The 14744-nt window shown below is 39.5% G+C and overlaps 1 protein-coding gene across 6 annotated transcripts in view; it reads right to left on the bottom strand.

Annotated features, from left to right (window-relative positions):
* The window catches only part of ABCB4 (ATP binding cassette subfamily B member 4), a 73821-nt gene that overhangs the window by 8263 nt on the left and 50814 nt on the right, over window positions 1-14744 (bottom strand). For all 6 annotated transcript variants that reach the window (XM_063708648.1, XM_063708651.1, XM_019030301.3 and 3 more), the window contains 7 exons: window positions 13583-13729; window positions 11801-11905; window positions 9680-9757; window positions 8231-8314; window positions 7004-7207; window positions 3309-3409; window positions 1581-1721 (listed from right to left, as the gene is read on the bottom strand). In XM_063708648.1, the coding sequence (XP_063564718.1) occupies window positions 1581-1721; window positions 3309-3409; window positions 7004-7207; window positions 8231-8314; window positions 9680-9757; window positions 11801-11905; window positions 13583-13729 (860 nt within the window). The remainder of the gene's footprint in view (window positions 1-1580; window positions 1722-3308; window positions 3410-7003; window positions 7208-8230; window positions 8315-9679; window positions 9758-11800; window positions 11906-13582; window positions 13730-14744) is intronic.

Raw genomic sequence — 14744 nt, 5'->3', positions numbered from 1 at the left:
CTTCTAAAGCTAAGATATTAAAAATGGGTTTTAATACCTAGGGGCTGGGATGAGAGGTATAGTAAAACTTTCCTTTAAATACTTGATGAAAAGGTGAGTTGCCAAAAACTAAGTTTTAAAATAGTGATGAAAAACCCACATGTGGCTGCATAGCTTCCCTGTACTGCCTAAAGCTGTCTTCTAGGTTTCCATAATTTAACATTTCAATGATTTTAAAAAAGAAAGGAAGCAGGATTAATGTAACTTTCCAACGGTTTTCACTTTCAGAAATGTTCTCAATATTTTTTATACAATAAATAGTTGTACTCTAAGTTGTAATCCCCAGCTGCTGGTTCCATTTGTCCCCCAAAATCACTCCTCACTTTTTACCCATCTCTACCTTCTATCCCCCTACTCCATGTCTGGGGATTCCAACTATCATGAACTGAATCAAAAGGTTTTCTTGTCCTCTGGTTTCATAGGATTTGGCCAATGGAAGGCACAGCAGAGGATAGGGAGGCTGGAAGGGAGTGAGGCCAGGGTATTTGTTTCTTTGGCTTCTTTCTTGTCAGATTGCTTGTGCAGTTGCTGTCCCTCCATCAAAGACCACAGAAAGCACCTATGCTGAGTTCTGGCTATCTTTCCCTTCTCTTGCCTTTAGGCTTAGGGTGGTAGCAGTTTCTAGCTGGGTATTGCTGGGGTGTTAACTTCCTTCTTGGGTACTGCTTACCTTAACACTTCCCAGGCCTTTGTAAATAGACCCTTTAGCAAACTCATCAATTAACCCATTTGCTGTGCCATTTGTTTCCTGCTGGGATCCTGATACAAAGATTATATAGATACATTTTTTCATGGTAATTTTAATTTTGGATAAAAAAAAAAAACCCAGCTCTTACACACTTTCGCTTTTTTGTCTTGACCCTGTTTCAAAAATGGCTGTTCACCACTGCTTTAAAATCATCCCACCAGAGCAGAAACATACCAAATGATCTTAAAAAGAGTGGCTTCCCTCTTTCAAGCCTAGATTGCAACCTAATGGAATGTGCTGAGCGCATTACGAAAGAAGGCATCAAACAGAAAGACCAGTAGTTCACCTTGGAAACCAAGGAAAAAGGAGAGGCTGAGAGGCAAATGTTCGCAGGGCTGTCTCATCTCAGGCCTGGTTAGGGAGAGAGTGCCTTTGCCAGACTTCCATCAAGTATTCCCATCTCGTTTTCCAGGCCATGTTTTGGTTGTAGATAATAGTAAGCTATATAACCCTGTTTTGAGTCCATGGTCACCAGCAACTTTCTAATTATGATTTTTTCTGCCTATATTCTATAATAAGAAAATTTGCATCATCCTGACTAGGATTATATGTACAACTAAAACTGTGCTTTCTGATCATTTTCATAAGCTTAATTGTAGCCCGCAAAATGAAACTGCACTTGGAGTATTAACAAGATCAGATCTCTGTGCCTGCCAGGATGGAAACTGTGGTAAATTTAAATCCCTGACCTCATCTTTGGACACAGGAGTCATTTTTTTCCTACTCTAAACTTTTGCATAAACCTACTAAAACCTTATTATAGAATAATCTTAATATTTCTAAAGCTACTTACAGAATAACATCTCTGAAGCGCATATGTCCATTCACAATGAGATACGCACCAAATCGAAAACAACCGGCATAGGAAAAATACATAAATGCTTGTGAGATACTAAAAGTAATTCCATAGATGTGTGCCTTCTGCACAGAATTCCTGAAAAGCAAATCAGTATACTTGTAACCATCTCTTCAGCCTCCCTTAGCGCTGTGTAGTGGAAAGAGCACGGCTTCTAAGTCTGGCTGAGTGGGATTAAGTTCCACCTCCAGTTATACTAGTTTGGGTAAATGATAACTTCTCTAAACATTTATACCATGGAAATAATCACTGTAATGCAGAATTGTTTTGACAATTAAAAACCATATAAATGTCTAGCACAGTGTCTAGTTCATAGTGGTTCCTCAAATGATAACTGCTATTATTACATATTAATATCTGACGACTCCAATGTTCAACTCCTATTAAGCATAGTTGTTGTTTCAAAAATACCTAAAATGTCAGGATCTGAATTTAAGTTTGAATTATCTGAATGTGATTTACTACTATTATGTTGTTTCCTGTAACTAATTGTACTCTGTTAGTTAAAATTCATGTTTCAGATTCATAAAAGTTGAGTCCCTGAAGTTTACATAGATATACACCAGAAGTCCTTTCCCAAGCTAGATCCTGCCAGCCGCCCCTGTATATAATTTATTTTGTACAGTTTCTAATTTGACCTCACGCTATACTTTATTGGCTTCTGAATCCTCCAAAAGAACTATAATTGAGTTACTCTCAAAGATGAGGGCATTTTTGGCAAAAGGAAAAATTCAAAGTATTACTAATTTGGATGGTTTAACTTATGTGCTGTGAACATGGTGTTACAAAACTTGAGCATTCTGTGATGCTGTTGAATCTTTAAATTATAACCAAGTTCATAATTAGCTTCACCTTTCTATTCTTCCTTAACCCTCCTTGAAGTTAAAAATAGGTCATCATTAATGGTGCATACATGTTTATATGTCAAACATCAAATGGACACAAAGATGTAGCTGCATGTTATTTCGTATCATATGAAGTGTGCATAACTGAGGAGATGGCATAAATTGAGACTTTCAAAGGTATCTGTTCAAATTTGCAAGTGTTCAAAACTACTGTTCCAGTCTGCAAAATTGTAATCTAAGTTGTGTTCAACTTTGTGTTAAAACATACTCATTTATACAATCAGGCTGCAGTGGAAATGAGTGGCAAATGGTGCCATTAGGAGTTTCTTGAATTGCTCAACTATAAACCACTGAAATCGTCTGTGTTTCTTTATCTTCAGAGTAGGTTGGATCTGGTCCTCATTCAGAGAACAAATGAAATACTTTCCTCTGGAACATACCCAATAGCAAGTCTCACTTTTGGTTCAGTCTACACACTGCAAAGAAAGGTTTGAGCAATTCCTTAAAGGAATGTTTGTCTTAAGTCACCCAGATAGGTTATTTATGTTGCCTGCACTGATAACCAAAGACTGTGCAATTCTCTATATCTTTTACCTCTTGGAGACCTATTCTTGTTGTTTGCATAAGATGTAAAAAATATAGTTCTGTGTCCTAGTCACATCAAAAAGCTACTTATTTTCAGTGACAGAATTATTGAAAAAAGGCCACCCTTATAGTCATATCATTGTTTGGAGCAGCAGAGCTTTTATTATCTTTTTGGGACAATAATTCAGCCTTAGGAAAGCACTAGGTTCTTAGCAGGAATCATATGGTTCATTACCTGTAAGGTCCATACAATTTTTCAACATACATTGATTCAAATTTTCTTTCCTGGGTCAAAGACACAACTGTCCTAATATTTTCTATTGCCTCTGTTGCAATCTGTAACACAGAATAGACCTTCATTAGAAGTGGTGTTTTCACTTCTGAAATAATGAAAAATAAGCCCTAGGGCTCTGTCAAAAGTATCCTGAAGGTTACGTTGATAGGCTTTAATTTCCTTTAAATTAAAAACCAAAGGCATAATCTGTTCAAGACTAGCTTTATGACAAAACTGGTACTTCTGGCTGTGCTAAGTATGGTAGGCAAGTCTTTGTATGCTCAGGAAGGCTGATCAGCTAAGGGCAAGAACTGTGGCCTGGGAACCAAGGGCCTGGTTCTATTCCCAGCCTGCCACCAGGCAGTTACATGACTGGCCTTAGTCACAACCCCTTTGTGGCCTGGCGTTCTTCACAAGGCAAAGTCCTAAAAGAAAGGATTAGGCTGTGATTTCTAAGGGCGTATTGGAGCTGCCAACTATTTCCTCCCTGAGTATAACTTCTTATAAAAGCTGTCCACCCACAATGGGAAGGAGATCCCAATTGTCAACAACATGAGCATGCTTTAAATCCGTGATTAAATCAGAGGCAGACATCTGACTAATCTGGGTCAATCAGATTTGGTTTCCTGGCCCTGGACACAAGTTTGAACCGTGAGGCCCTGTGGCTTCAGAGGCTGATGTCACATTGGGTATGTGTAAGAAGCTGGTCTGAATATACAGCATCCGAGGAATGGAATAGATGTATAGGAAGACTCAGATATTAGAGCCTGTGGCTGTAAGAGCCAGTTACACACAAACTGCCTGTATTTCTTGCACTTTGGAGTGTCCTTATATCAAATTGCTTTTACCCAAACCAGCCAGAGCAGTTTTCTGATTCTTATAGCCAAACCACCCTTGACAAATGTTCATTGTCTGTGACTTAGCTATTTAGTCTAAATCTTAGCTCTGTAGTTGAGTCATCTAAACCAACAGCACATGGAGCATAAGATCTTAATTTTAGGTTTTTAACAGCTTTAAGACTTTTTTTTTACCTCAGTTCTTAGCTTCTGCAATGAGCTGAAAGGAAGATATGTGATGCTTGAGACTGAATAACCATAGATTTTTCATTTCTAATAAAGATATAACAGATAGCAATTACAAGAATAGAGAAAAATTACTGAGCTTTTACTATGTCCAAGTATTACCTCATTCACCGATATGATCTCATTTAGCCTCACAACCTTGAAAGGGAAATAATATTCCTATTTACACAGATGAGAGAACCGAGGCACAGAGAAGTTAACTGAATTGCCTTAAGTTCTAAAGTTAATAAGTAGCAAAGCAAGAATTCCACCTGAGGCTATCTGATGTGGAGTCCATGTTCCTAAGCCATAATGCTATTCTGCTACCCCTGCTGTGTAATTTACACAAGGAGAAACTAGTAATGACTTGACACTCCTCTTGACATTCTAGTCATGGGTCAACTCCCTTGCGGGTTAGCTGTGGCACAGAGGGCCCTTAATCTCAGTGACCAGACAAGCCCTGGGTCAAGATGGTTATGAGGCAGTCTTCCCTCCCCACTCCCTGCCCAGTAACCAACACCGTCACTACCAAGCCCTTTTTGGAAAATTGGGATGGGAATACCTCAAACCCTGTTGTACTTTAACGATGATGAAACTGTACCCAGGTAAATGAGAGCGTTTCTTTTTAAATAAACAGTGATTTGGGGTTTTTCTAGAACCTTCTTTCCGACTCTTATTCTCAATCAAGTGCTGACTGAGTAAACAATATTGAACTATGATTGAACTGCTGATATTAACATTTAAAAAATGTTTAATCTTTCATGTTTAAAATCTTTCATATTTCATATTTAATCTTTCATATTTCATAACCCTATTAGGTTAAAGTAGCTACTAAAAAAAATTAAACTGGCCAGTCTGTTATTCAATCTCTGATGCTTAGAATAACAGGGTTTTAGCTGGAAGGAACTTGGGGCAGTATCTGGTACAATTTTTCATTTTACTAAGGTAGAACGTGAGGACCAGAGAAGTTGGGGATCTTCTCCAGCCTCACACACTGTGAGTAGCAAGACCAAAGCTAATAACCCAAGATTTTGTTTTGTTTCAATACTGCTCAATTCTACCTGCTCTACTCTGACAAAATTCTAACAATTAATGGAGCTAAGACTATTAACTAGATTCAAGATGTTTTCTATCATGTAACTTGTCTAAGAAAAGTTTATTTTCATTCCATCCAACTGACCATTCTCCCATATGAAATGTGGAAAGCAGGATTGAGGGGCAGGGGAGGAAACAGAGCTACACAGTGTTTCTTCAGCAGTTAGTTGAGACACTCAGAAGTCAAGGAAATGATGCCCTAAAGTACCCACAGCCAGCAGCCAAGAGAATCTTCAAGAACTCTAGACACCCAGGGGTTCCCAAGTCCTGGGAACCACATATTGTCCTAGCAAGCTCCAAGTCCTGGAGAGGATGCAGCCTGAAAATGAGGAGAGTGAATTCTGATGGAAACCTGGAGATACTATTATACCTAATGCTGCATGCAGCGGCAGCTGATGCTGATTACAAGAGGACAAGAAAGGATTTCACCAGACATAATTGGTTTAGTGGAAACATGGTTGGTCCAAATGTTAATCTTCCCCCTTAATATGGTGCCTCTGAAGCTAGTCACTCACCCAGTCTCTGACGCCTTCTTCCCTATAGAGATACTGTCTGTTCCACTTCTCATAACTAGTTAAGGTCAGTTGCAGTAATGCTTGTAAAAGGGCTTTGTAAAGTGCAATGCTATAAAACCTGTATCACAATTTATATTTATTATCTGCTTCACTTCCTCATGTTTCAATAAAGGATAATAATTACATAAATAAGATTAAAAATGTTCATGGTTATAATCTACATGTGAACATTTCAGTGCATGTACGTGTAAATAAAATGTTTATGTGTAGATTTAGACACTTAAAGACATATAAAGAGACCATATAGTAGAGGTAAGAGCTTTGAAACTAGACCTGAACTTAAATCCCAGCCAAATCTCTAACTTCTGTTTGAATCTCAGGTTCTGCATTTCTGAAATTGGGATAACAAAAGTGCCTGCCTCATAGGATTATTGTGAAGATGTAATAAATCGGTGCATATAAATATGTAGCACAATAACTGGCACGTAGTAAGGCTCAAATAAATGTTAAGCCCAATTGCCATTGTAGTGAGAACCACAAAATTGAGGCATTACTGCCATCTGGTGGCTGCCATCTTAATTATAGAAATCACAGCCAAGAAGAAGAGGATCTCTTAAATGCCAGCACATGTCCGACCCTGAACAATTCACTTACAGTCTTCTGCATGAAGGTTTGTGAAACAGGGATGACATTTGTCCAAACAGTAGCATTGGGACATGACGTAAAATGAAATGCACTTTGAATGTTCAGAAGTTCTTTATCATAACTATGTTAAGTGCTTTCTATAGGCTAAACGTTTTATGTTAATCACCTTATATTTAAGTTCTAGACATTAATACAGTAAAATATTTCATACACAATTGACAATTATTAGTTGTAGTGGGCACATTTAATTATTAAAGCCTTCATATCATGATAAATAATTCAAATAAAACACATGTCTAAAAACAACACTTAACACCAATTGAAACCTTATTTGACCTACCTTTCCAGCAGCTTCCAGTTCTTTTTTATCTCTTTTGGCATTTCCAGCCAACAATTTCATTTCAACAATTCCTGACACAGCAATAATTGGAACAACTGCTAATAGCAACAGGGTTAACTGCCAACCGTAGATAAATGATATGATAATACCAGTTCCAAGGTTAGCTATATTCTGTGCAATTAAAGCCAACCTGGTTCCTGTGGCCTGGGAGAGAAAAAGCACAAAGCAACTGTAGTTTTAAGCTCCAAATGCATGCGCTCCAGCCTTAGCCTCTTGGTCAGAATGATGAGTGGGTTCTGTGCCTGAGCTACATTGGCTTACTTTCATTACAATAAACCCACAACACCTGTGCTTAACTCATGAGGCTCTGCAGACTTTTCTTCATTGTGCCTTTACACTCTCATTCCTCTCCTGCCCACCTGAACCAACATTCTAGAACCAAGTAATCAACTTCTCTGTTTTGTGGATGGGCACTGGGGGTGCATGTATTTTTTCATAGATGCAATGTTCAAAGAGGAAACTAACTCCGATGTACCTGGGTAATTTTAAAGACCATTTAATTCAAAAGTGTAAAAGGGAAAGAGACCATCTGTTGTTACAAAGGGTACGTGTCCTAAGAGACAATCTACCACAAAGCACATATAAGGATGAATTAGTGTTGTACCACTCAGAAAACAAAGGTGGCTGTAGCGACATTGCAGTCGGCTCTCTGCATCCATTCCTCCTTCTCCTGTTGTGTGGAAGCAGTGAGCTGCAAAGTAACCCACCTCAGCTAAAGGGGTGGGGGACGTACGCCACTCAGAACACCACCATCCCCTGGAGACAGTGGTTCAGGGTGGGGCATGTGACCCAAATTAACCCAAATTAGATTTCAGCAAAGGGTTTTTGTTTGGTGGTTGAGGTAGAGGTGTGTGCTCTCTTTCACTGGATGGGAAATAAGGAAGCCTGTAGTTCTAATTACTATTAGCAGCCATCCTGTGACTGCAGGGAATCAGCCTTGGGATAAAGCCAAAGCCAATGATGGGAACCTGGATTCTGGATTAAATCTGGAGGGGGCAGTGGGTCAATCAACCTTGAAGTTTAATCTTCTGCTTGTTGTTTACAGCAGTTTTGATTTGAGCTTTCTGCTATTTCTAGCTGGAAGCATCTTAACAAGTGTGGGTATGCTACATGCTTATCTAAAACCCTGTTATGTAAAAAAATACAAGTAGAGTGCAGTCTACCTACTCCTTGGACTTGGGCAGCATCTGTGGCAAGTCTTGTAGAAAGTGCACCAGTACTGTTTTTATGGTCATCAAACCAGCTCATGTCCTATGGCATAAAATACACCTTTATGTTAGTTCAAAATTAAAACAAGCAAAGAAAACCAGACAAAGCCTCCCAAAGCTCCAATGCTGAGGAAATTTAGGGGAGACCTCATATGCAGTGTAGAGTCCCTGGCCTTGCTCTGAGCACACACCCCCAGAATCTAGCAGAACCCAGCTTCCTGACTGCTCTGTGGTAGCAGGGAGGGCATCTCTGGTCTAGGGGGGCAGGGCTCACCCAGATGGCTGCCATGCTCTTTGCCAGCTCCGCCCAAGGCTGGGAGGCTGGTAGGCATTCCATTCACCCAATCATCAGGTCTTTCACTATGGACACTTCTGCCCTGTTATGGTGTTGTCTCTCATAAAGGGTGGTGGAGCTGTCTTGGACATGTTGTTCTGATAGATTCTAGGCAGGAGAAAATAAGCACTGGTTTCTCACCAAGCTTTTGTTTGATTTTTTGTTAAACACTGATTAAAAGTGTGTCTGATCTCCAGTTAGCCACAGGGATAAAAAAAGAAGCATGTCTGAGACTTAATTTTAATTGTAAGCTACTCATCCATGGCATCTTTTACCTTCACATAAAATAATTTTTCCTGCATAGCAAGAGTTTAGGAGATACTGAAATAGGATTTGTAAACAGATTTAATCAGAATATACTACCTACTCTGTGCCCATTTGTGAACAGAAATGTAATCAGTTCCTGTCAATTGAATGGATAATATTCTGGCCCTCTCTTAGGCATTTTCTATAAAAATAGATAATTCATGTTTGCATATTTTCCTATGTCAGGCACTAGAATGTGAACTTACGAGGAGAGCAAATAATGGATTGTACGGTACCAGCCACCAGCACAGTGTCTGGTACATGATAAGTAATGTTTGAATAAACAAACAAGTGAATTAATGTGAAAATAGACCTCAAATAAGAAATAAACAAAACTCAATTATTAACATTTGAGGATACCTACAGTTAGTATGGTAGATTATGGTACATGAGATTAAATGCTATCAACTAGCTTTTTCTTGGTTTAAAGACATCCTGGAGTCTCAATGGACTCACCAGGGCCTGCACAGGATCCAGAAAAGAGATACAGGTCTTCGAAATGATAGTGTCTACATGGAGAGAGATATTTACAGAATAAGCCAAAGCTACCCAAATGAAGCCTACTTCTATGAAAAAAAACAAAACAAAAAAAACATGAGAAGTCTTTAGCTCTTGAAGGACCAGGACAATTTGCAGGACTCTGCCCCATCCTTGCGTGAATACCCTGGGGGGGAAACATGCATATCGACATAACAATAAGAACAGTAAGAAGCTTAATATGGAAGAAATGTGAAAGATCAGAAGGCATTCTCCAGCGCACACTCCTACCTGTCTTAGCATTGCTTTAAAAGCCATTGACCGCAGTCTCCTGGTGAGGATCTCGCCAGCTTTCCCAAACGTGAAACCCTGGTTGAGAAAAAAGGCTATGGTCTCTTTTGATCTTTATGTATGTAATTGCACCAGACCAATCATGTTCAACTTTTATGTAGCAAAATTATGAGTTGTTTTACAGTTGCCACGGCTCCTCAAGTCATGTTAATAACCTGAGTAGCCCCAGATGAATCAAGCATGCAACCATAGCAGGAACCTAAGTGCTCCGAAACAAGAATCAGGGACTGAATTAAGAGGCAGACACCACGTGGTAGGATGCAGGATTCAATCAGATTGAGCTCTGACACCACCCCATGGCAGGATCCAGTCAGATGGTGCTTCCCGGCATCACTTCATTGCAAGATCCAATCAGATCACACTTCATTACCATACGCTTATGAAACCTGACCCAGCCTCCAGCTTGGGGAGATACTGCTTTGGGAACTAAGCCCTGTGAGCTTCTCACTTGTGACAAGTTATAAAATTCCTTTGCTAAATCCTCCTTGATGTGGTCATTGGGTTGAAACCCACCAAGTGACCAAACCTGCCCGTTGTGTGGGTAACAGTTGCTAGTATTCTGACACAGGTGCATATATTCACATTGATTTTACATTATTTGTATGTTAACTATTTAAATAACAAAAGTCCAGGACCAAATACAAATTCAAAGCCCCCACGTCAAATTCATGTACTGCAAAATCATCAGTATGCATTAGAATCAAAGGCCAAAAATCTTAAAGGTGTCCAGTTCTGGCTTCTAAACCATTCTAAATAGGTTTATTTTTCAAAACTTTGAAGGACAACATCTCAGTGACAAAGATACTGTGTTTAACTACAAAATTCAGTGTGTTCCTACTACTTCCAATAAACCAGTTAAATACAGAAGTAACAAAGTCCTACACACGAATTCATTTTGGCTCATGCAGTGTAAAGGAAGGATGACCTTAGAAACAAGATCCAAATGAGTATGCTGGTTCCTGGTCACAGCTCCACCTGCACTCAGATTGGGGAACAATCAGGGTACTCTTCCTTCCCCAGCCTCTTTGGGACAATTTCCTACTTTCTAATTACCACATCCAAACTGGAGAGGAGTCCAGATGTCCAGAAGTGGGCTTACTTCTGGGACGTGTGAGTCTCCAGCCACAGTGTGAGTATTGGGGTAGCCGTGCCGAGGGCACACGGGGGAGTGCACATCAGAACTGTTTACTAAGCCAGGGGGATGGATGATCAGTGCACCCGGTGAATCAGACCCAGGTGTTCCTTGTCCAGGACAAGACTGCCCTCCCCCTCCATTTGCTGGAGGATTGCTACAGGTTCTATGCATCAGCCCACTGTTCCTGCGGCCCTTGAAACACATTTTCTAGCTGCACTCCCTAGCATGCCAGGGATTGGGGCTGGATCAGATCATTGAGTTGCGTCTAGTAGGGCAATGATTTCTAAATAAAAAACTTGGTTTACTTTGCCATTGGTTCAACAATAATAAAAAGAAGCATGCTGGCATGACTAGGAAACACTATTTTGCTGACTTGATGGATTGTATTACATTCGAAAGGCCTATGTGGTGCCCACTGGGTTAAAGAGACAAAAGAAATTACAGAGAAGTCTAACTGGGTAGAAAAGTACAATTAGAGAGTTTGACTAGTTTATTTTGGCCAGGTCTACAACGTTAGAATGCAAAATATTATGTTCTTTCAAACAGTTCATCAATTAAGTAGGAAAAGATCAGAGAAGTTACTTGATATTCTATAAAGAGTAACAACAGAAAAGAGAATGCTGTTGGACTATACTTTCCCAGTTCCCAACCTGTTGAATTTAAGTTACTCTTATGTTCTGCAGTAAACTGAGGTCTCTTGTCCTTGGTAATGAATGTCTGCTGAGGGCAAACTTGTAATGTAATATAAGTTAGGAAACAGGGAAGTCACACTTCCCCCGATAAGGAGTCTACCCTCCAGCAGAGCCTTATGCCAATCATGTTTGCAATTTATTTCACTGTAAGAATTTGGAAGCTCCATTAGGTTTAATTTAATTTCTCTAATTAAATTATAAACTTGATGAGAAAGGCAAATCATGGGTACCTACCTGAAGGAAGAAAGTAAAAAAAGATATAATTCCCAGAAATAAGAAAATCAAAGAGAATATGTTGCACTTCTGCTGCTTCACTGCATCATCGCCTGGTCCAAAAATCTACAAAAGAATATTTAAAACGCCCACTTGGATTACATAACTGATTCTTCTTCATTCCTCTCATAAATAGTGGCTTGAGTGTCACATGTTTAAAACTAGGCTTCAAATATGTAGGGTTTTGGTAATTGTGGTAAAATATACATAACACAAAATTTACCATTTTAACCATTTTTAAGTGTATAATTCAGTGGCGTTAAGTACAGTCACATTGTTGTGCAACCTTCACCAGTATCCATCTACAGAACTTTTTGCCTTGCCAAACTTCCCAAACTTGATACCATTACACTGACTCCCCATTCCCTCCTCCTCCCAGCTCCTGGTAATCTCTATTCTACTTTCTGACTGCATGGTTGTTAACATAGGTTGACATACTGCATATGGACTGTGAGTGGTTGCACATTTTAGCATTTGTTCCTCTTCCTATATGTCCCTTGCTCCCTGTGACTCCTCCCTGTCCCAGCCCTCCACTTCTCATTCCATCAGGCTTCCACCCAGAGGGGCCTTTCCTGAGCATCCTATCTGAAACAGCACCCCCAGCTAACACCTCTCTATTACCCTACCCATCTTTTAAAACACTTGTTATCCCTCAACAAGTTACACGTTTGTGGGATTATTTTTTTGTTTGTCCATTGCATGTCTTCCCCGACAGAAACCGCTGTTTGAGGGCACAACTTGGTTTATTTGTGTACCACTGTATCTCCAGTGCCTGGAGCAGCACTAGGCAGATAGATGCCCCAAAATATATAGTCCACATTGCCTTGAATTACAAGAAAGCCAGAGCTTGCTTTGTTTTGAAACTTTAAAAGATTTGGAGGAGGATCTTTTCTAATTTTTTTATTTTTTGGCTTGTGGTCTTAATTGTGGATCGATGTCCAACATCACAAAAATAATAAACTCGTAACATGATGGAGAATTATTTATCCTCAACAACAAAGTCTCTCCAATAACATTAGAGCTTGACTAAAATTATAGAATATGAATTCTGGATTTCATGGAATTGATGGAGGCTTTATATTTGTGATAACTTCCTTTAAATATCCCCCAATTAATTGAATGATTGGCTAGTATGTTTTCTTTCTTAGTCTTGGACTCCCCAAGCCTTGGAAGGATTGCTAAAATGGGGTGGCTATCGCTTTTTGAATACTTACTACAAGGCACACACTCTTAAATGCTTTCCAGATAGTTACCTATATAATCTCTTAATCCTCAGCCATGTTATGAGGTAGATTTATTGTATAGATGAAGAAACTGAGGTACCGAGAGCTATGAGTGGTGAGGCCAGTCTATACCCAGTGCCTGGACTCTTATTAAACTATGACTTTAACCCCTCCCTGCTCCACTCTCTCTCCACCTCACTGTGCGACTTGTACCAGCTTCTCTACACAAACAGACTGGGGATCATTGTCTGACACCAGTTTCACCAAATGAAGAGAGCTCATTAGAATGCCTTCTTCATTGATTTTACATTTTATAATTTCATTAATATCATAACTTAGAGTGATTCAAAGGCTACTTATCTTTTCCCTCACAGCTTTTCTCAAAAGGGATTTAAGGACTTTGGCTTAGTTTAATGTAAGGCTGCTTAATCCCAGAATGGAGCCAGTCAGTGAGGTTGGGAGAAGCAGCAGCTGATGAATTGATCTAATTCAGGCTGTTATGTGATGTTTGCAAACTTACCGCTATGATCTCTGAGAATATGACTGAAAATGCCGGCTGAAGCCCCCCATTGGCAATGGCACATACTGTTCCCACGACAAAGTAGGGCCATTCTGTTTTATTCAGTTTCAGGACCTTCAGAAAGGACACTGGTGCCACATTTGCTTCCTAGAACATATAAACATCAGGGCAAACTGGTGATGACACAACAGTTACCAGAGTCTGTAGACATAGAAAAGGCATGGCCATTGCCCTCAAGGGACTCGCAAACTAGGTGCAGAGAATGACAAGCAAACTACTAGAGAGTAGGACAGTATATTATAACATGTTAACAATGTTTACTGATTACACATCATAAGCTGAGTATGGGTTGTTCGGCCAAGAAATAACCTTCATGGGGTGCTTAGCCCATCCCTATTCTGGCCTCAGCAGACTGCGAGGTCGCAGGATCTGGCCACAAATACCTTGGCATCCAGCTCTGGAGTTACACAACACTGTGTTGGTGTGACAGTCATGGCTGGACCACATAAGCCGAGCTGCAGTTTTCTCATATATTATGATACAGTCCTGCCTCTCTAACAGGGATGATATCTGGGTCAAATGAGACAATACACCTGAGTAGATGGATAAACATCTTTGCAAATGTAGGAAACCATTACTAACTGGAGAACATGGGCTTGGCCTCCTCACCCCAAAACCTTGCCTTTTCTGTGCCATATTTCCAACTCACAAAACCAAATTAATTACATTCCTTTTCTCTTATCACACTTTTCCCTGTGCAGACTTCTCTTATTTCATAGCTTAGCTTGTTTGTGATTTTTTTGTTTACATATTTCCATTTCTAGTATGTAACTTTTTTTAAGGTAAAGATTATATCTTTATATTCCTAGAAAGTAGTCCAATTCCTGGCACATATAAGATTCTCAGCAAATGTTTAATTAAACGTCTGGCCAAGCATGCAGGATTTAGGTCTCATAAAGAATGTTTTGATGATAGAAGCAGTTTAACATTAAACTTCAGACAGAGGTGACTATGGAATCCCAAAAGCTTGAGGTCACTGAGAAAGGTTATATTTATATCTCTATAAAACAGAGAATATAGAAGTAGGTTCTACTGAGCCTTCTTTCAAATTACCCATTTTTTCTGTATTTCAGGGTTTTTTTTTCCTCCCTAGTTAACATTA

The sequence above is a fragment of the Gorilla gorilla genome, chromosome 6, assembly GCF_029281585.2.
Source record: "Gorilla gorilla gorilla isolate KB3781 chromosome 6, NHGRI_mGorGor1-v2.1_pri, whole genome shotgun sequence".
NCBI classification, from domain to species: Eukaryota; Metazoa; Chordata; class Mammalia; order Primates; family Hominidae; genus Gorilla; species Gorilla gorilla.
Note: the sequence above shows the minus strand (reverse complement) of the source record. Positions and strands in the feature narration are given on the sequence as shown.